This window comes from Pteropus medius, unplaced genomic scaffold, assembly GCF_902729225.1.
Source record: "Pteropus medius unplaced genomic scaffold, Ma_sr-lr_union100, whole genome shotgun sequence".
NCBI lineage: Eukaryota > Metazoa > Chordata > Mammalia > Chiroptera > Pteropodidae > Pteropus > Pteropus medius.
The window spans coordinates 21522063-21544155 of NW_024340692.1; the positions used below are offsets into that span (position 1 = coordinate 21522063).

Consider the following 22093-nt stretch of genomic DNA (forward strand, 5'->3'; position numbering starts at 1 on the left):
GTTTTATGTTTTCTACCATTTTGCTCTATAAACTCAGTCATTTAATATGTATTAACTTAAAACCTTTTGTTTTTCTATTTATTGACCATTGTATATATGAGCTTATCTTCTTGCTCAATTATTTTTTAAAAAGATGTCAATCGTACATAATTTAGAGATTTTACCTTTATTCTTTTGTCTGGGGAATGATTTACTAAAACATCTACAGTAGCTATAGAACCCTGACAGCAAAGAGTGTGGTCATTTCTTAATCTAGAGTCTTGTATCCAAAATGCCCACTTGCCCCATAAGAGTGTTCAACTCATGCTTACAAATATATGAGGTTAAAAATATTTTCTAAAAATGAAAAGTGTTTTCTCCATGCTGGTTTTTGAATGATGTTAAGTGTGTTAGACTTCGAGGTGTTTTGTTTGTTGCATTTTTTTCATCCCTAAGTACATAAGTTTATACAAAAGTTTGCATGTGGTTTCAAATTAAAATCCATCTTCAAAATCGAATTTAAATGATGGTTGCACTACATGACTATTATTTCTACACCAAATATAATTAGTTAATAAAGAGTATTATGTTTGGAATAGTTTTGTGACTTTGCCACCATCTTAAGAACCTTTAAATTGTAGTAGTCTGTTATTGATATTTTCTTTGGCCTTCGAGGAAGCCAATTAAAGCTTTTGTATCTTTGGTTTTTTGAATGTGAGTAACAAATACCAAAAATAATGAGAAGGCTGAAGTGAATGAACGTGCTTTGAAAATGGAAAACACCAAACATAAAAAGAATCTTAAAAGTATATTTTCATACACCGCAGCTTTCTACTCTCTGAAATGAGGATAAAGATGTGGAACTATATTGTGAATTGTTTTGGGGTTGAAATTAATTAAATTACCTTGGGTGGGCTAGAAAAAATGAATTAAGGACTTTGTAATAAAATTATCACTAATATGTCTTCACATTTTTTAAAAAATCTCATAATTGCATATCAGAGACTATAATCTATATATCAAACACAGTTCTACTTCTGTTTTGCAGATTAGTTTTAATGTTTAAATATCACCTTGAATTCTACCTACTAAATCTTAAAAGTTATAATTAATTGCTTCAACGTAAGAACTAATGATAAAATCTTAATTGATTATAGCTATCAATGTCCTATTGACTCTCTAGTCATTAATATACAATACGAAAGCTGCAAGTATAAAATATGATTTTTCAACAATATGCAAAAGCTCGTACACTGAAGAGAGAATTGATGTCTTTTTGTGTGATCACCTGATGAAACTTGATTTCACTAATTCTAATGAGGCTGGATTTTCCAGGTATTTTAAAAATTCTTTTAGTATGTGAGTCTGGCTCTCCTTAATGGTAGGAAATCTTGATATTTTGTGGTGACTATTGATATTTTAGGCAAAGATAAAAATCATCATACCCTAAACTCACTGATTACAGAGGATGATCAATGAGGGCAAATGTTGTTTTTAGGCCATAAGTATTTTGTTGCTATAAAGTAATGAAATGGATTTCTTTGAATCTCTGATAACTAGATTCTGAATCCAGTTCCAAAATAAGATACCCACAAAGGATTTAAACCAAGACAATCCTATCAAAACACACACATTCTCTTATAGAGACTTAAAATTTGACCTTTATTATTATTATTATTATTATTATTATTATTATTATTTGAGGTTTTGCATTCATTTAAAACAAAAAAGCTCAGGATAACCAGCTTCACAAACAAACATAGTGTATTTGGTAATCTATATGCAGTCTTAACTTTTCTGGAATAAATTTACTTATAATGAAAAGCACCATTTTAAGTGTACAAATGTATACATCTATGTAACCATCACCACAATCAAGGTATAGAACATTTATATCACCCCAAAAAAGTTTGTTTGTGCTTCTTTCTCATCCCTTAGGCCCCCACCTTACCCTATGCAACCAGATATACTTTCTGTCACTATAGATTAGGTTGTCTTTTGGAGACTTTTATATAAAAAGAATTATTTGAAACTAGCTTCTTTCTCTCCATGTACTATTGTTGAGGTTTATTCCATGTCATTAAGTATATAAGGAGTTTATTCCTTTTTATTGCTAAGTAGTATTCTACTCTAAGACTATACCATAATTTGTATACTTACTTTTTCATGAGCAGTTTTATTGTTTCAAGTTTGGAGTCGTTGTGAGTAAAACTGGTATGGATATTCAGGTCCAGGTATTTGTATGGACAAATTATAACTTTTTAGATGTTGGACAGTGAGAAAAGTCTTCTTTTAAACAGAGACTCTGAGGAGTGAGGGAGCAATCCAAATGGCTTACCAGATGTAGAGCATTTTAGGCTAGGCATACAGCATGTACAAAGACTTGGTCAAGAAGAAGCTAGGAGGCCATCATAGGCTGAGTGGTGTGGGCAAAGGGAAGAATGAGGAAAACAGTATCATACACAGAATTTAGCACAGTTCCTCATTCATAGTATGCACTCAGGTAAAATTGTCATCTATATGTCATACGTCATTCTCATATAACCTTTAATATTGAATCAATAAACAGTTAATATTCTGTTATGATTTTTCTATGAAAAAATTGAGCACATATATATGTATAGTTATATATAGAGCTGTGGCCATTAAAATGCTATGTGTAGCTTAGAAATGAAACTAGCTCTCTATTACTTTCAAATATTGGGCTACTTAATATTCACACATCTCTTAGAATACTTCTATGCTCATTTTTGTAGTCTGTTTTATCTAATTTGGGTTATAATTTTCATTTGTCAGTAATTTTAGTTGATGATAATTTAGTTGATGGTCAAAGGATTAACATGTGTTCTCTGTTTTTCCATGAGACTACTTAGATTACAATAAATGGGCTCAAAAGTATTGGAAAAAAAACAATCTGCTGTTCATTAATGAGTTACCTTAATGTCACATACATAACCTAGATCAGAAACGTAAATGAATACAAGACATTGAAAGATGTTTGAGAACTTTAGAGTTGCTATTGGGAACCGAAGAGGGTCTGAAATAGCTTCTAGAGTGGTTATTCAGTTTAAACCGATGCATTATTTAGTTTACTTGCATTTCTTGGAGGCTTGGGGATTAAAACTGGATGAGACAGCTATGGTCAAAGTGACGGTCAGGGTAAGGGAGGAGAGAGAAAGCCCAGTGTGCAAAGACGGCAGGTATAGTGTGATGAGGAAAGTAATTTAAAAGAACTGACAGCAAAGCTACATGAATCCCAGAGTTAGGAGTTCTTGTTTGATTTGAAAAACATTTTGGAGCCGCTGCAGTGATTTTGAGAAAGTGAGTTGGACTGTAGTAATAACTTTCAAGTAAGTTGATTCTAATTGCTTGTCTGATGTCAGAAAGAGTTTTATTTCTTAAACCTATAGTGTAAAACTATTGGTTCTATGATATGGCCTACCAAATTACATGTCTATAAGAAATTGGCTTGCTAAAATGGATGAAAATTCTCCTGCAGTGATCATTTTATATTATCTTGGTTTGCAATTGTGTATTCCTCACCTTAGGGACTTTTGACAGTCGGTGAAATTTTTATCATCTTTTGGCCTCCTTCTAAACGAGGAGCATTATAGAGATGTGATATATAATCATCTTTGCTAAATTCTTTTTTTAAAAAGAAGAGAAAGAAATGCTTTTTGAAATGGCTTTTTAATAAATCCAGGGCAAAAGTTGTGGTGACAAGATTGCTTGCAGAAAAATGTCAGACCAGAAATTGTTCTTTGAGAAGGCATCACCAATTTACTTTGACCAGAGTCTTTTTGCCGGTTGTTATTGTTCGGCATGACCTTCAGAAAGTCACTTAACTTCCAATATTTGAATTATTTTTCACATACAGTTCTAGTCTCTGTACTTGTCATATGATTTGCAGAGATTTAAAGAAAGCAAGTGATATAATTCTGGTAAACCTCTTGGTTTGCTATAAGACTTTAACATGGAATGACAAAAGCATTTACAGTTTGTGAATTACTTTTTCTCTTCTTTAAGGTTTGCATTGATATTCTTTTTCTTGGCCATAAAGCAAACTTAAAATCATGAGTAGTCCTCAGAAGCGGCATTGCATTTTTGAACCCACCAGAGGCTACAATGTGTGTGCTTTCTTAATACAGTGTGCGAAATGGTTTTGTCTGGAAATTGTTTGCTTCTGCTTCTTTTCATCTTTTACCCTCAGAAGTATCTTCAGAGCCAAAGCAAAAGATATGTGTCCAGCTTTGTTCAATACTGTGCATCTTAGAAGCCTTAAAAGGCCGACTGACTTCCAGCCACATATGACTCAAGAATCAGAGGAGATTGCCAAAAATGCAAGAAATGCCTGTGATTGTATGATAGGGCTGTCATAGTTCGTTGCACAGGTTATTAACTGCCCTAGGGAACCAAACCGAGGGGTTGAGTGGAGACTGAAATCCAGCCTGTGATCCACTCACCAAGCCATGTGCCCTAGAGTAGGATGGTGTTCGCCTTAAAGAGAGAAGTATCAAATAAATTTAAAAAGAAAAAAAAAAAAGAAAAGAAAGAGCTACCTTTCTCTAATTCACATAGGTCCCACATGGGCAGCCCTCTTGCATGGAATTCTGTGGTAATTTTTTCCACAATTATCAAAGACATGGTCTTTTCATAGGTCTTTTGAAAAGGTATCTATTCAGAGATATATTTGTTCATTTTAACCTTCACCTATTGCTTCAACCTTGACAGTCACAGAAATTTCATTAGCAAAGTAACTCAGTGTTATCAGAGTCAAATAGAGTTTTCTGGTATCTCTGACGATTTCAATACTACCTTTATTGCCAGCTCTCTAGACAAAGTTTGAAGCAAAACCTTAGAATTTGAAGTGAGTATAAGTACTAAGCACGAATCTATTATTCTTTTCATATTCTTTTTACATTCTTTTTTGTGACCCAAAATAATTGAAGCTTCATGAGTTCAAATGTATAATTTTTTTTTATTTGGGGCCAGTAGGAGAATATTCATATTTGGGGTGAAGTCTTTATAAATATTGACATATACGGGATGCATGAGCACAGGCATGTCAGGGGTGAAAAGGCTTTATTTAAAACTTCCATGATTTTCATCAAGCTGTCTTGTGAAGGTGCTCTCACAGACCCATCTTTTCCTCCAAGGAATAAAGCTTTAAATGTGAAAGGGAAAAATGTGATTGAGGTGCATAGGAGAAACTCTGTTATTGACATTAGTACATGCATATCGGTTTGGACTCTGACATCAGTATTCCTGGCACAGACTGCAGCACCAGTTCTCTGTCTCCCATGAGAGACAGAGGGCTCTAACTTGCCGAACCACCGTGAGACAGTGGGAAATGGGTACTGCTCTAGTTGTACTGGGTCGAGATCAATGAGATAGTCCAAATGAACAAGAAACAAAAGAGCCTTATGATTACATCTTTTTAAAGCACAATTTTAGTAGAAATGGCTTAGCCCATCCTTTTTTTTCTCTTCAGAGAGATCTTTATATTGGTGCCAATGTCTATAATACAAACCAGATTCAAAGATTCAAAAAGAAATCCTGAAAGTTAATCCTGCCCTAGTTCTATGCATGACTTCCTAAGGCCACTGCATCTAGCAAGGTACAGTTACATGCCAGGCAATTGCTTTGCAGAATCCATCTGGATACATCTTCTGTGAAATAAATAGATCCAGACTTTTATTTTTCTTAGAATCTCAATTCATACTCTTTACACACGTTCACATCTTGCTAGCCTTAGGCATTTTAAAGCAATTAAACTTCTATCACACATCCCAATAATGGCTTCAACAGGCTTCATTTTATGGTGTTATACCAGAAGACAAAGTATACCCTGAATTTGCCAGAGTCATCTTTGAAAGAGCTAAAAAGAAGGGTATTGTGATTGCTGCTAGATACTAACAATTGGAAGTTGCTCTTTGCCATTTAATGCCATTCTCCCATCTGTGCATGACTGGTTAGCTCTAATAAAAAAAAAAATGGCCTAAGCATGTATAATATAAAGTATCTTTTCCATATTAATATCTCCACATTCAGGGAAAATCCCTGCTAGAAATAACTGAAGAAGGTCATTTCTCAGCAAGAATAGGGGAAAGGGTTCTGGGCCAGATGTTAGCTTTTCTTCCAAACCCCACATATTTCTTTTTCTACACATGATATTTTAATGAGTTTTGAAGAAGAGAGCAGCTTTTAGGCAGCTGATTTGCAAAAGGCAAAGAGGATAAAAATGATCCACTCATTTGTGAAATGTAGATAAATACCTCAAATGTTTTACCCTCTTTGCCACTTCGTTATTCTGAGGCTGACGACTGACTTGAAAAATTAGTTGAAATAAATACTGTGTGTCTTATAGACAGCAATAACCAATGGTACACATATAATACAAAGAGATTCTGAAGACTTGGCTTCCAGTCCCTCTGACTTTGGATGCATTCTTTTAATGTTCTTGAGACTTAGTTTTTACAGCTGTAAAATGCAAATAATACTATCTTGCCAGTGGGATGGTTGTAAAGATTTCATTAGCTAATATGTAATAAAATGCATATGTAAGATATTATTTTTACCTCCCCCCAAAAATTCTTCTAGACATCTTATTTTGGAAAGCATTCTTAATACATTAAGTGCACTTCAATTGTAAAAGAGTAGATACAATAGGTAGATTTCAATAGATTAAATAGATACTTCAGAGCATTTACTATTGTCAGCATTTTAAGTAAGCATGATTATGTTTCTCAACTCAGTCAAACTCTTATTTTGTCCTAACAATGCATAGAAGTTAACTCCTTGAGGAAAGTGCATCCAAAAAGAAAATATCTAGACCAACTTGTGCTTGAAGAGTGCAGGGTAATTCATCTATTGGTTAATTAGGAGAACCGTATCTTCTTAAAATACCTTTGTAAGAGAAGCAAAAATGTGTGCGGTAACCCATATGAAAAGATGTTAGCATGATGTACTGCGTAGCCAACTTTCATTTCCTGTGCTATTGGCATGAGGGAAAGGTATTTGAATCATGCCTGCAGAGACTCTGGCCTTATGTTGGAGATGATAGCCTGATTAACCAGGGTTTTTCAGGTAGGCTTCCAGGAGAGATGCTGGCTAGCCCTTAGACCCTCAGGAAGTGGGTCTCAAACATCAGCAACACCTGAGAACTTGTTGGAAATGCAAATTCTAGGCCTTACCTCTGAACTGCTCAACAGTAGACTGAGCAATGTGTACTTTCATAAGCTGTCTCAGTGTTCTGATGCACATGCAAGTTTTGGAACTACTTACTGAACCAAGTCATTCGCTGTATGTAATGAATTAACTTTTTCTTGCGAATGGCACAAATGAAGTACCATCTTTAGAAGAAATGAAAAAGTCTCTCAAATAAGGGGGACTTTTTTTGTTTGTTAGTTTTTTTGTTTCGTTTTGTGTTTGTAGCGTGAGTAAGGAATCCCGTTTGTGAAAGGTGCTCTCAAAAAAATCCCATTCTTTAACCCTTTGTTCCCAGCCACATGCATTCTCCTTTCTGTTCATCAGACCGCAATGCTCTGCTTACAAACTTTGTATCCCCCATCTCGGAGGGGGAATAAAACAACTTTTCCATTATCCTACTGCCTTCCTTGCACAACTAAAAATTTCTAACAAGTAATCTAAATTAGCCACTTCCGTTTCCTTACTATTGGGTCCCTCCGTAATTCTCTGCAATTTTGTTTCCACTTCCACCTTGAAGTGAAGTTACTCTTTGAGACTTTGAACCATTCCTACTTGCCAAATCAGAAGGGCTCTTGTTTTTCTCTGGGATTTCCTGCTTCTGATCTACCCAGTCCAGATCTGTGTTTCCTTGCCTTTTGCGATGCAAAGATATAGCCCTGTTCTTTGACACTTTACTGATTCTTTTCTCTCCTTAGCATAAGAGGGGGTGTGCCCACGAGTGCTCTCCTAAGTGCTCTCTTTCCTCCTTCTCTCCTTTTCTCTTCTTTCCCTCCCCACTTCCCCTCTCCCGCCCTTCCACATTCTCTTAATTTCACTGCTTTTCTTTTACATCCCTACCTTCTTTTCGATTACAAGTATTACCTCCTTATTGATGATTTTTAGTTCTACGTCTTCATCGCTGACTTGATCCATTACCGGTCTTGAATCTCTGCGCAAAGCTCTTCCTGTCATTTAAAACTCAGAACTTCCAAAACACAATCTATTGATCATCTTTTACAAAACAGCTCCCTAAACACGTTCTAGAATATCAATAAAATTGTCATTTCCTTGATCGTTGGCCATTCATTGCCTCTGGATTAAATTCATCCACATGATCCCAGGTCCACACAGCTTCCATGAGGAAGCCACCATTCCCAACGTCCTGCTCTCATTACTGACTCCCAGTTACACCTCCTTGAATCTAGATCTAACTTAAGGATTTAAGAACCATCTCAGGTCTTTTTTCTTCTAAGAGCACATTAATGGCCTATTTTTCTGAGATTTTATAGACATTTCCTGATTATTGTTTCTTAAGCTTTAAACTTGAGTTTTATGTAGATTAAAAGGAATGTTATGAGAAGCCTTACATAGTACTTGAAACATATAAAGATAAGTGTTAGTTTTCTTCCTAATGAGATGGTGATATTTCCAGTTGCAAGGAATAATTTCTTTATTGTCACTCTTCTTTGTGCTTTGTGATCACCTCAGCAGTGAATAATGGCTCCATATCAGGTGAGCCATAGATGTGTAGGTGGATGAAACAACCATATCTTTGCAAACACTGTTAACCACTGAGTGTGAAAAGTCACTCGAAATAAATACAAACTAGATTTTCTATTTCTTTTATGACAAGAAAAAACAAAAGGAAAAGAAAATTAAAGGACGGGTTATCTAAAAAGTGAATAATTTACAAATAAGAATTTTGGCTGCTGGTTCATCAAGATCCCAATCTGGTATTTGTTTGCTCAAATTACACATCAAGAAAATTGAGGCTAAGAGCTGACATATGGTCAGTCCAGTCTTCAATTAGTTTTTACCCATAGGCCTTCATAGTACATTTTTTATCTGATTCTCCTCTCTGTACAAACAAACTCAGTTTCCTAAAAACAAGCACTAATGTGATCTGCATATGCCCTCAGAGACATGGCTAGTTCTCCCCAAGCCGGTAAAACAATTTTCCTACCTCCAGTCAAGAAATACTAGTCGATTTCCTTAAACAAATTTCTTGCTTATTATAACTATATTGAAAGCAAATAAAAGGAATATCCAAAGAAGATAATTTGACATTTTTTCTTAAAATGGAAAGAGACTCTTGAGAAAAGGCAGATGTATCTCCTTATCTTAACTCGGTAAAGAAGCATAATAATAAAAAATACATATTTTATATATGCGTACATAACATAATGATGTATATATACGTCCATGTATAAGGATGGACATTGTACACAGAGAAGAAGTATTCAGCAGCGCTTCCCCAAACTCTCCTTACTTCATCTCTGTAATGACAAGCCTGTCTGACTACCTACAGCTGCTGACCAAACCCATCCCGAGAGGAGCTTTGAAGTACAGACCTGCAGACAGCCAAGTATCAGTCGGGAAACTTTCCACATGCAAGACCTCAGTAGCACTGGTGACGGCTGGCATGTTTGGATCTGGCTGGAGCTGTTGACTAGGGCCCAAGATTTTAGGAAGAGGAAGGGAAAAATAAAGCATGCAGAAATAAGGCAGGTGCTGGCTGCTCTGTTTTCCCTCTCTAAGGGAGTCTGCATTTTGCACTGCATTGCAGAATAAAGCACAGCAACTGTCGCTCTGATTCTCTAAAATGCTTATGAAGGATCAAATATATGGTAACTCCCACCTGCTGCCCACTCCAGGGCTGCTGGTTTCCTTGCTGCCCCAATGAACTACAGGCAGAACTGCACAATAGAATATATAGATGTCAAATTATAATGTATACCTGAAAATTATATAATTGTATTAATGTTACCTCAATAAACTTAATAATAATAAAAAAAAGAAGCTAATGAGCCTTTCACACTGAAATCAAAGGGTATATAATGAAGAGATGTCAGAAAAAGGGAGTAAGGAAAGGGGAGAAGTAGGTAGTTCTGGAACCATCCTGGCTTTTCATCTGTCCAAGATATTTAAGTGAAGAAATATAAAGATAGGAGATTGAAGAGCATTACTCGCCACTTTTTCATCTTTACAATTTTTTCATTTTATGTTATGATATTTAGCTATGTATTTTTACTTCAAAAAGGCAGAACTTAAGCATTCACATTACACGTGTGGGACAAGATGACCTAAAGAAAGTGTCGCAGGCCCTCTAATGTTTCACTTCCTCCCCCTATTCTGCACATTTGGCCTGGTTGATTAATAGGTGTGGGAGGCACAGGGTCCCTGGTGGGAGCTGTTATTTCAGAGCAGGTGGTTCAGTGCTGTTGAGGATCAAAGAACCCAAAGGTGCGAGGACTGCACAGCTGCAGGAACTCTTTGATCTGGGGTTGGAGTTTCTACCCACCCACAGATCAAGCAGTCCCCTCAAGACAGGAATTTGCATAACTACCTTGTAGTCTGGTGGTTTACTTGTAGGTAGATGAGAATAACCACAGCCTGGTTGATGGCGGAGGACACCGGACAATCGATTAAGGTTGGCTTTTAGTTCTCTCCAGGTCTGCTCTCACCTCCTTATTTCCTGCCACGTTTACCACTAATGCCTATCCCTGTCAACCACTCTCCCACCTGCTGCCCACTCCAGGGCTGCTGGTTTCCTTGCTGCCCCAATGAACTACAGGCAGACCTGATTATTTAACCAGGAGGCTCCATCCTGGCCCCTGGAATGAACCCCCGACCATCTTCACATCACCAAAGTCCGTACTTGCACCAAAGCGCAAAGCGAATATCACTTTTCCCTCTTGGGTCCTCCTACCTGACTCCTAATGTCAACTAACATTTACTGAGTACTTTCTATATACCAGCCTCTTTTGGGTTCTTTCCCATTCGTTGCCTTTTTTAATGATTTTACTGATTTCTTATACAGAGTTTTTGTTGTTAAAAAACTCTGTTGCCCTATTTTACTTGGGATGCTGCATAACATTGTCTGTACATCTGACAGCTGGCAGCAGAAAGGCTTACTTCGGGAAGCTCAAAAACCTTTTAAAAAGTTCTTTTTTAACCAATTCCTTTATTATATATAGAATGCTTTACTGATAGTCATTTTAGGGTCATCATGAAATGTCCATTCAGTATAATATTAAAAAAGAAAAGAAAGATTTAAAGTAGCTGGCTCCAGTAAGGATAGTCCACTAAAAGAGATAAAAGTATACTGTTTCCCTGGTTAATAGCTTCCTGTGCTCAGGCCTCAATTGAGTTTAGTTAGAACTGTTATTTAAATTAACTGTATCTGCTTTCAAACTATGCAGTCATTTACTTGTGTGCTTAGTGATTAGCTTCTCAGCACTTTTGATCTCATCAGAAAATGAAAATACACCTGCTGGAGAACATCATCTATTTTCCTGCCTTTTGTTGTCCATCTGACTAGTCCAAGCAGGGAAGCCTTTAGATAGCTTTGAATAAAAACTAGCTCTACTTCTGGCGTAATACAATTTCAGTTTTCTGAGCTTACCCGCATAGACAGTCGTGCAGCCTGATGGGATACATACAATGTTATGAAAATTTTTCAAATTTTCTTTATTAAGCTTATTCAACATCATGCTACCAAGAAATACATTTACTTTCTGAAATATACTTTAATAATTTTTTTTTGAGATCATTCGCTACTCTATGTATGCATTGTTCCCTCTATCTTTCTGAATATTGATTTTCGAATCTTAACTAATGTTAAAACTACAACCTGCCTGTTTACTGCCCCCACTCATAGGAATGGAAAATTCTGTTTGAACTGGTTGTATGCCTGCTTACACCAATGTTGTACACTAATGTCATAGAATTTTGCATTTTACACAGTGCTTACACAGAGAGGATTCTCCTCAAAGAGGATAAAAGTGATTTTCAGGCTCAGGTTTTGCTCTCAGCTTGGCATGAGAAATGTGCATAAATAAAACTACTTTAGTTATAGAGTGGTCGTATCACAACCGGTTATTTGCATGGTATATGTGCTACAATCAGAAATGTTTTAAATGTGAATATGGGCTCTATACTTGGATAAATTTTGAGTGTTAGTGGTGACTTTATAGGAGTCAGTAATAAAAAGAACAGACCTCCTAATTCTCCTTACAATTCTCTTGTAAACACTGTATGCCACTTTACGAATTAAATAAAATTTCTCATCTAAGGTGTATTCATTCACAGATCTGCTAAGGCCACTGGAGAGATCATACACCCCGTGGCCTGTCATGGTAACAGTGTGATGGGCAAGACAGACTTGACTCAAATGGCCACCAAAAGAAAGATCAGTGTTTCTGAATTTATAGGTCATTCTAGAGTCTGAAAACTTTATATTTTTAAAATTAATATGTCAATTACAATTATATCTCAAAAATTATTGTTTCCAAATTATATTTCCCCTGTCGACAGTATATTTTGAAGTTTATCTGCCCAACACAATTGTGTAATTATTTTCTCATCAGTATTTACCAAAAAACAAACAAATAAGTGCCAATCAAAATACATGGAGTTGAAATATTGCTAGCAACCACCCCCCTCCTCCAAAAAAGGAAATAAATTTATTGCATTTTTTTCTTCTTAGGCCGTGTTTCATGATTGTGGACAGACAGATAATTTCTAGTATTTGAAATACTAAAAATCTCCATTACTGACTCAGTATTGATCTAATCCAATTCATTCATTAATATTCTATTAACATACTTTTTTTTTCTGTTGACATGCCAGTCTGTAGTTTAAGTGGAGCTCGTGAGCCCCTTTTCTGAACATCTAGTTTGAGTGTTGCACGAATGGACATTGTCTCTGGAGGGTAGGAATTGAATCAGAAAAGGAAACAAATTTATAGCCTTCGTAAAGACTCAAGATGCTTTTCTACTTAACTCGGGCTTAACAGGCACGAAGTGTTTGTTGTGTTTGATGACGCTGTGTGTTAATTTATGTCCTAATGGTTGTTAGGTTGACCGCTATTGGCGATAGAAGTGGGCGTCGCAGGAGCCAGTACAGCTCACTGGAGCCCAGGCAGCCTGTTCTGCAGACCATTCAAAGCCCTTGCCCTCCCCAGCCTCCACCTCCCCTCTTTCTCACTCCTACACGTACCAGCCAAATATTTCATCTCTTTCCCCTAAACAGGTAAAATGATAAGTTGTGCTGGTTTAAAACCACATGACACTAGCATGGGGTTATTTGGGTTCTATGCAGCGTTAGAGAGCCTGGCATAGCATCTTTGGGAGCAATTTCATTTCCCCCAGAGAAGGAAAATACCTGAGACTGTTCACAATGGAATGATATAGACTATGGTTAAGTGATAAGTGAGAACATAAGATTTACATGAACTTTAACAAAAAATCTCCATGATTGGGTTTCCTTGAGCCCAAACTTGACATTTCTCCTGTATTATGTGGGCCACTCTGTCTCTTTTGTAACTAAGGGGGTAAAATTGCTTCCCATAATATTACGTGACTAGTACTGAATATACAGAATTGTTAATGGTAGTTACCAAATTGTGATGAGATTTTTGGTGAGTTTTATTTTCTTTCTTCTTTTCTGGATGTATTTACAAGTTTTTACAATGAATGTGCATTAATTTTTAATCAATAAAATAAGTCATTTATACTAAAAGTTACAAAAGTGCACATATAAAAATACTACAGATATCCTTGCCATAGTAAAGTAATTTTATTCGATTTTATTCAGTATATGTTCTGACTGGCTGAGTACCTGATAGTATAATAATGAGTCCTACTATTTATATAATTCTTTACACAGATTTTCTCACACGGGACATATAATAATAATAATTTAGTAATGGTAACGGGATGGATAATATCCCAAAATGAGAAAATTGTGGGTAAGATATTTTAACTTGTTTTTCAAGAATTATATAATTAGCAAATAGCAGAAATAGAGCAATATTTCTGAATCCTAGAATAATTTTCCTTTTTAATATGTTGTAATATCTTTTTCCTCTGACATGTATAACATTCTGCTAAATCCCATGGAACATTTAAAGAAATATAAGGTCATGTTCCTGTAATTAAACAGTTTATAATACAGTTGAGGTAAAAAGACAGATGCTAACAGTTAATTAGAAATTCAGTTGATGGCACAGATAAAAAGTGCAGTGCTTAATACAGTGCCTGGATGGACGGATGGACGGACAGACGGATGGACAGATGGACGAACGGGTAACAGGATTGCTGGCTGGCTAGATATCTGGCTGGATGGATGGATGAGTGGATGGGTAGATAGACGATTGGGAATACGGATGGGCAGGAGGGCACATGGATTGACAAGTTAATTAGCGTCGTAATACTATAAAGAAGAAAAGTTCACTCGTCACAGATAGTTGAATTTCAGTAAATATCTATGGATTTTTATTGGCCAGAAATGTTTCAGGGAGGAGGAGGTCAAATAGCTAGGCCTTCAGGAACTTGTTAGAGTTTGACTCTGCAGAGAGGAGGTATGGGGGACTTCCAGGCCAAGGGCTCAGCATGAGCAAAGGCAGACAGAAAGAGCAAGATGTGACTGGGAGTGTCTCATCTTTAGAAAAGGAATGACTTTTCTAAAACAAAAAGTTTGGTGAATAGGTTGTTTTGAAAGTAGTATGGTACTGTATCATAGAACATCTTGAATTTCAAGCTGAAGTATTTAAATAACCCATAAGCCTAGGCAGCTATAGAAATTTTTGCATAAAGTAATTAATGTTATAAGGAAAATGTTTTAGGCAGCAAATCTGGTAAAAGTATGATTTTGTACTAAATATAAAGATATGAGACAGTTTAAGCAAGGTAAAGATTTAAAGTACTCAACTGAGATTTTTTAAAGTATTTTTAGAAAGGACTGCACATGCTGATCATGCTATATCATCACTAAAATATTCTTATATATAATTGAAATTTCTGAGATAGTTATGTCAAATTCAGCTTTAGATAAATAGGTAGTCTCACTGAGAACTAAAAGATTACATGTGAGAATATGAAGCTGGCATACAAATCTAGAGGCCTCCAAATATTTCATGCATAAAATTTAATAAATTTTTCATATGCTAAAGGAGAGGTAATTATTTCTTCTGGGATATTCAACCTAAAGACTAGACATGTCAGAAAATTGGTATTTCTTGCATGTAAGTTCTTTTTGCACTAGGAGAAGTCGTATACATTGTCACTTCTCTTTAAACCTATTAATTATTTTATCTTACAAAATCAATGATATCATCACTTGAATACAAGTGGTTAACAGTGAAGCCTTTGAACAAGCTATGTGGGTTAGAATGCAGCCCAACCACTGAATTGCTAGTCAGCCCCAACCAAGTTTCTCTGTTCCTCATTTTTCTCATCCATGAATGATGACGATAATAGCACTAACATCTTAAGATAGTTGGGAGGATTAAATGCCACGTAGTAACAATTCATAAATGACAGTCATGTTACTAGTAATGATATATAATCAATGAGTAATATACATGCATCTTATTTTTTGTGATCGTTTACCTATTTTGTTTTATTTGTTTTTAAATCCTTGATAGAAAGAAAGCCAGGATCCCATAGGGATGTGTCTGGGTTCTGCTGAGTGAAATTATAACTCAGCATATATAATGTAGGTTGCTCCTAACTACAGCAAAGCTGACCAACCTCTTACCTTCCATAGTGAGCCATCTCTATGGATTTGGACTGATGGATGCAGAAGCCATGGTGATGGAGGCGGAGAAATGGACCACTGTTCCCCAGCAGCATGTGTGTGTGGAGAGCACAGACCGACAAATCAAGTAATGTGTGCTGCAAGCAGACAGTATGACAATGCCTTGAAAGAGAGCAGGACAGTGCAAGTGCTCAAGATCACCCTTTGTTACACATGGAAGCTTAAACCTTGTGTAGTTTTTTCTCATGTAATTATAAAATTCTAATAGAATGTCTAGGAGGCTAAGCTGTTACATCCCCACAAGTAGAACCCAAGGATTCTTTAAAGCATCTCTAAAAGGGTCCTGTGGGGTGACCCTTACAGATAAGCATTCTTTAGGTTTCTACTCTGTCAATACTTTTATTTGATGATCCACTTATTCTCCATAAGTCAATGTGACCAAAAAACTAAACCTTAAGTTGTGGGAACTTAACTACATAGCGTGTAATTCTCCAAAGAGTGGTGGAAAATGCACAGTAAACGAGATGATGGTTTATTCAGAGATTCCGGGGCCTATTCCCATGTTTCAGCTGCACAAACTTGGAGGCTGTGCTGGCAGGATTTACCATGCGATAGTGTGAAGTCTCTCCTAGGTGCTGAATCCAAAGAGTAGGATTCCACTTCATGACTTTATTCATATTTTGCTTTTGGCTTTCTTTATAGAGTTGGCTCTCGGAGAAATATTTAGAAACTTTGGTTGTAATGAAACTGGAGCCATTATAATTCTTGAAAAAATTTGTTAGGAAGCAGAAATAAATGGACTAAAGTTTTATTTTTCCTATTCTGCTTCTTTGTAGCAAAGAATAACAAAAAGATAAAAGAGTGAAAAGTTAACCAGTATTTATGCAGCACATATTATGGGCTAAGTGCTAGAAACTTCATATGTGTTTTCTTACTAAAACTTTATAAAAACTTGGGTATTGTTGCCATTTGACAAATGAGGAAATGTGATTAGATGGAATATATTTTTATTCATTTACAAATTCATTTACCAATTTGGCAGTTATTTTTCTTGCAATTACTGGATATCAAGCACTGATCTAGATTTTAAGGAGAGAGGAGAATAAGAAATGCTTCCTACCCTTGCGGAGTTTTCAGTCTAATAGGAGTCAAGCCAAAAAATATAATAAGTAGATAATTATAAATTATAAGTGAATGTTGGAAATAAAAAAAGTTAGGAAGCATATTTTTTTCTTGTGGTTCAATAACAGTCTTAGATAGTGAAATTTAAGCTTTGACCATGAAGGAAGAGAAAAAGCCATATGAAGAGCAGAAAGAAAAATAAATAAATAAAAGCACTTTGGCCAGAGTAGGGTATACAAAGGCCCTGAGATGGGACACTTAAATTATCCCAGAATTTGAACTGATGCCAGTGTGGCTGAAGCCCAGTCAGTGTTCAAGGGAGACAGTGGAACAGGAGGAAGCTCCTGAAGAAGACAAGAAACTGTAGGCAAGAGGAAGAGTGTGCCCATGGGTTATAGAGCAAGGAAATGGTAGCCTAGGGTCAAATCCCAAGGACATGCTAATCCCCAGTTTTCACTATACCACAGTAGCCTGTATTAGTGGCTCTCAAAGTGTATGCCATAAATCAACAACATCACTGTCACCTGAGAAGTGCTTATTCTTGGGATCCGCCCCAGCCTTACTGAATCAGACCTTCTGGGGCTGGGAGCCAGCAATCTGTTTTTAACAAGGTGAGATTCTCAAGTTCAATGTCCCGCACAAAGATAATAGAACCTTAAAATTCCCCCTTTCCTCTCACTTGGCATCTTTCTTGCTATCTAACTGGTGTTAATCCTTTAAATGACCCAGTCTTTGGGGTGATAGCACTGTGTCCTTTAGTATCCAGCAACCAGCTGCTTGCGTTACATCGTGTAATCTCTTTCTAGGCCTGCAGGATCACTCCACTGAGCTCTGCCATGTACTTTGCTCAAATTCCTTGTCTTTGTTGCAGGACAATTCGCCCCAACAGTGCAGTGCGCTCCATCTACAAAGCTTCGGGCTGCTCCGATAACCCCAACCACCACGTCAACTACTTGGAACATGTAGTTGTGCGCATAACCATCACCCACCCCAGGAGGGGAGACCTAGCCATCTACCTGACCTCGCCCTCGGGAACCAGGTCCCAGCTTTTGGCTAACAGGTACAGTAATGGCCTCTGCCCATTGGTGTGTAAGGGTCACCCCAACACTCAGCTATTCTTTAGGGAAGAAAAGGCTAGCTGCTCCTTACTTACTACACTAAGAACTACCTAAGGGGTTACTTAGGTGTCCTGATGGGACGGTCATAGCTCTCACTGCCCATACGTAAGTGCAAAGCTGCCTAGACTCTGTAGGCATGAAACAGTATAACATTTAATTGTTCAGTAATATGAAAAGGATACTGCAGAAAAACTCAACAGCCACCATTGCTCTTTATCCTAAAAAAAAAAAAAGAAATGCAGAACACTAACTCTTTAGGCCTCTTAGATTCTCTCCCCTGCCCTCAAATGTCTTCTGACATTTGCTACGGATTAACTGAATTCTCTTGCCTAAGCACTTTCTAAAGTTGAAGGAAGTTCTTTTTGTTTTAAAACAGGTATTGGCAAATTTTTTTTCTTTAGAGAGCCAGTTAGTAAATGTCGTGAGCTTTGGAGGCCATATTTCTGTCACAACTAGTCAACTCCATCGTTAGAGTGCAAAAGCCCCTGTAGGCAATGTAAATGGATGGGAGTGGCTGTGTTCCAATAAAACTTTATTTAGAGGCCAGATTTGGCTTGAAGACTGACTGTCGTTTGCTGACCCATTTTAAGGGTTGGCCCTTTAGTCTTTATTGCCCAAGAGGGCCCTCAGTTTCTCTTCTTAGCCTCTTCCCTCTTTCTTATTTCTTCCAAACATTTCTCCAGGAGGTAACTGTATTGCCAGGACCCTGCTGAAAGGCCAATATGTTCTAGCACAAGTTTCCTTTTGCTCCACTGGCTTTTCAAGTGGTTGGGATTATGGGCAGGGCATGCTTATCAAAAAGTGGGACCAGATGGGGAAATGTCAGGTTGTCCTATACACTTCATTCTCATTATGGTTCTAAAATACAAACCATAACCAGAAGCCTAAGAGGTTCTTTAATTTGATACTTTTTTTCTCCAAGTGAACATCTAATGGGAGCAAAAACTTTATCATCAATGGCACATAAAGTCCAAATGGAAGCCAAACTTTTATGTAGAAGTAGCCACCTGTCCACATGCCAAGTGACCATGGCAGCGGTGATCTTTGTTAGGGTACTATCAACAAGTCAGAGGAGTTGAGAAGCCAGGAGCCGATGCAAGCCTACAGAACTGAAAGTGAGACTGAGCAATTGCCAGTTGCTTTTCAAAATCCCCCAACTTCATCTGCTGTAAGATAGTGAGAAAAAGAGAAAGCAATAAACAGCACTTCTACATGACAGTGACTAGGAGTACAGATCCCAAAATCTTCAAGTGCATTTTATTTCTGTGCTTGGAAGACTTGCTGTGATCTTTAAAACCTAATGTCTTCTATTTGGGTATGGGGAAACCTGGATTTAGTGCTTTATGAAGCTCATCTTAGCCAGAATCAGTGTGTGCAGGTGCAAAGAACAGAAGGATGCTTTGGCATCAGATCGCTGGGCATGCCCTCCTCCCTCTGCAGACAGGGGTGTCAGCTGTTGCCTGCCAGGTAATTGCCGCTACCTGCATGATGCTTCTTTCCAGCAAGCACGGCCTTCAGATGCACAATTATGTGATTAATGGTGGCCACACCAGCTTGTTACTGAAGCCAGGGAAGACCTTTTTCTCTGCCTTTTTTCTTTTCTTTACTATTATTCAACTGTGTTGAACCTGAAAGAGTATCCAGGTGAAACATTGCAAAGTACAAAGGTTTGCTTCATGTATGTGTGGCTCTTAGGCCCCCTCCATCGTAGAAAAGTAATCCTTTTGCAGTTGCTGTTTGCTTGGAAAACTCTGCCTCCTCAGACATTCTGGGCTCTTCCTGCATATTTCAGTATTTTTTGTTGGCTTCCCCCAAAATGACTTCAGTAAGGAAACTTGTGAGCTGTGGATTCCATCACAGGCATTTGGTGGATTACAAGGTCACTGGCTTCAGTCACACATGCATTCTTCAACAGCAGACATCTGCTTTGCTCTTTGCAAAGTGCTGAACCCAAGGGTGCTGCATGACTTGTGTCAGAGAAAAGAAACAGGTATTTCAGACCTTGGGTGACTGGCGGTCATAAGGTTTACTTCAGTTTTCCCAATCAAGACCCCCCAGGGAATAAGGTTTGCACTCAGAGAGCATCTTCTGGGTCTGGAGCGTTTCTTAAAGTGCTGCTCTTTTGTATATCTTCCATCTCAGTGCCAAAAATAAGTAGCCACCAAAAAGAGGTAGACAGATTGGAGGGGTGGAAGGGGGCTGGAGGCACCGAGAGATATAAAGGATGTTATGAATTCATTTGTCTACAGTTCCCCGAAACATAGCTCTGAGCAGCTGACTCCTTAAATGTAAAACAGCTGCACCAGGTCCCAAAACCACATATGGCCACCTTCCAGGGCCTGGCTCCCCTGTCCTTGTTGCGCTTGACACTAGTAGCATCCCTCCTACCAAGGCAGCTAAGGGAAGACCGTGTCTTTTGGCATGTTCTCCTTCTGGCATATCCTGAAGCTTTAATGTTATGAGAGGAAATATCTACTCAAAACCTCTCAGTCTCTGACCTAGTGGCAAGGAATCCTCATGTCCTGTTTCAAAGCACATTCCCAGGATTGGGAGCTGAGGGCAAGCGGCACAGAAAAAGGTGGGGAAGGGGCTAAGGGAAGGCCTCCTTTGCTCCTGGTGTCCTTCATGCTGGTCTGCAAGGCAAGAACACTTTACCTCAAGGAGAAGGTGAATAGGTTAGGTTTTAGAAGGAATTTGTGTATCAAAGATTATTAATGAGAGCAATAGTTACCCTGTTGGATAATTATCTTTCCTTCGAAGAAGTCAAGATTTCTGAGGACCACATAAAGAACTCTACGAAGTTAAAAGATAGGACTGCTGAATAAAGTTTCCGTAGTGGGGGTCATTTGAGATGAAGAGGTAGAGCTAGCCGTGGTGGCAAAAAGGGATCCCCATTTGATCTCCCCTCTTTCTTCATGAGGTAGGATTTTTTTGACGGTGGACTATGTGTTGGTTGCTGTGAGAAGAAAGGCTGCTGAGAGCCAGTTCAGACCCCGAATCTGAGGCTCACTTGATGTCATCTCTCCTTTCTGAGGCAAAAATTAAACACACTGACAATGAGGATAAACCAGGGAGGGGAGACCTGAGACGACAGCAACCACCCCTCCCTTATTACTTGTGACTGTTCTCCTTTTCAGTATTGACGAAATAGCTGTCATAGTCTTGGGACTTGAAAATATTATCTATAAGGGTAAATTTCCCAAGGAAATAAAGGGGCCATGGTCAGCTTTCGAGAAGTCCTTATTTTCCTAGACATGTCTGTGAGGAATTTCTTCAGTATTATGTTTCCCCTCACCACAGCAATTCCTTGGGAGTTGATTTTCCACACAGTCAGTGAACTCTTGAAATCTGTGTAGGCCGTCTGGAGCCCCTCAGTGCCTCCCTGTCCCAGCTGAAGGGCACTTGCTAGAACTCCTGTGGAGAACAGCTGTTGGAGGGAGCACAGTTTACCAAGCATCTGCAGGTGCTGAGCCCCGGAAGGCACTCAGCAGCATTCAGAACTAGTCCAACTTGAGCTTTGTGCCCCATTAGCCCAGCAGGCAAGCACCCCTGGCAAGCCAGGTTGGTCATTTAGTGGGTGGGAGCCCTGAGTAAACAGAGCAGTCCCGGGATGAACAAATGGTTAGTTGCTTCTCTTCCCTTTGTTTTCCTTCGCCTTCCCACCCTTTCGGTCCTCCTCTTGGCCTGTGCACCCTGCCAAACAAAAAGCCAAATTGAATAATTATGACAAATGGTTTACTTCTGGTGAGAATATGGAGGTCCAGTATCATGGGGGGAAGCTACGTGGGCTCGAGTTCTTTAAAATGTTTTTAGACAAGAGTAACATTGGTTATTAGCCTTTATTCTATGACATATTCAAATTCTGCAAGTGTAAAATTTTTCAAGCAGAAGTTTGTCCCATCAGATTCTTCCTTCAACTGCATTTGTTGTAGAATTATGAAAAGCTGTCATCATCTTTTTTCCCCTAAATCTCCCCCTCCCCCAACTCATTGAGCTTTAGATTTAGTTGAGCTGTGTTGGCTCTCTGTTCCAAATTTTGGCCTCTGACTGAAAGCTGAAACTTTGCCTCCCTCTCCAAATTTGATTACAGCTGAATATCTCTGCTTCTAATTATGATCTTAACTAGAGAGGAGGTTCACTTTCTG

At 38.0% G+C, this 22093-nt stretch overlaps 1 protein-coding gene across 5 annotated transcripts in view; it reads left to right on the forward strand.

Annotated features, from left to right (window-relative positions):
- The window catches only part of PCSK5 (proprotein convertase subtilisin/kexin type 5), a 396723-nt gene that overhangs the window by 218017 nt on the left and 156613 nt on the right, over positions 1–22093 (forward strand). For all 5 annotated transcript variants that reach the window (XM_039843681.1, XM_039843770.1, XM_039843973.1 and 2 more), the window contains exons 11-12: positions 15718–15835; positions 17702–17890. In XM_039843681.1, coding sequence (XP_039699615.1) covers positions 15718–15835; positions 17702–17890 — 307 coding nt within the window. The remainder of the gene's footprint in view (positions 1–15717; positions 15836–17701; positions 17891–22093) is intronic.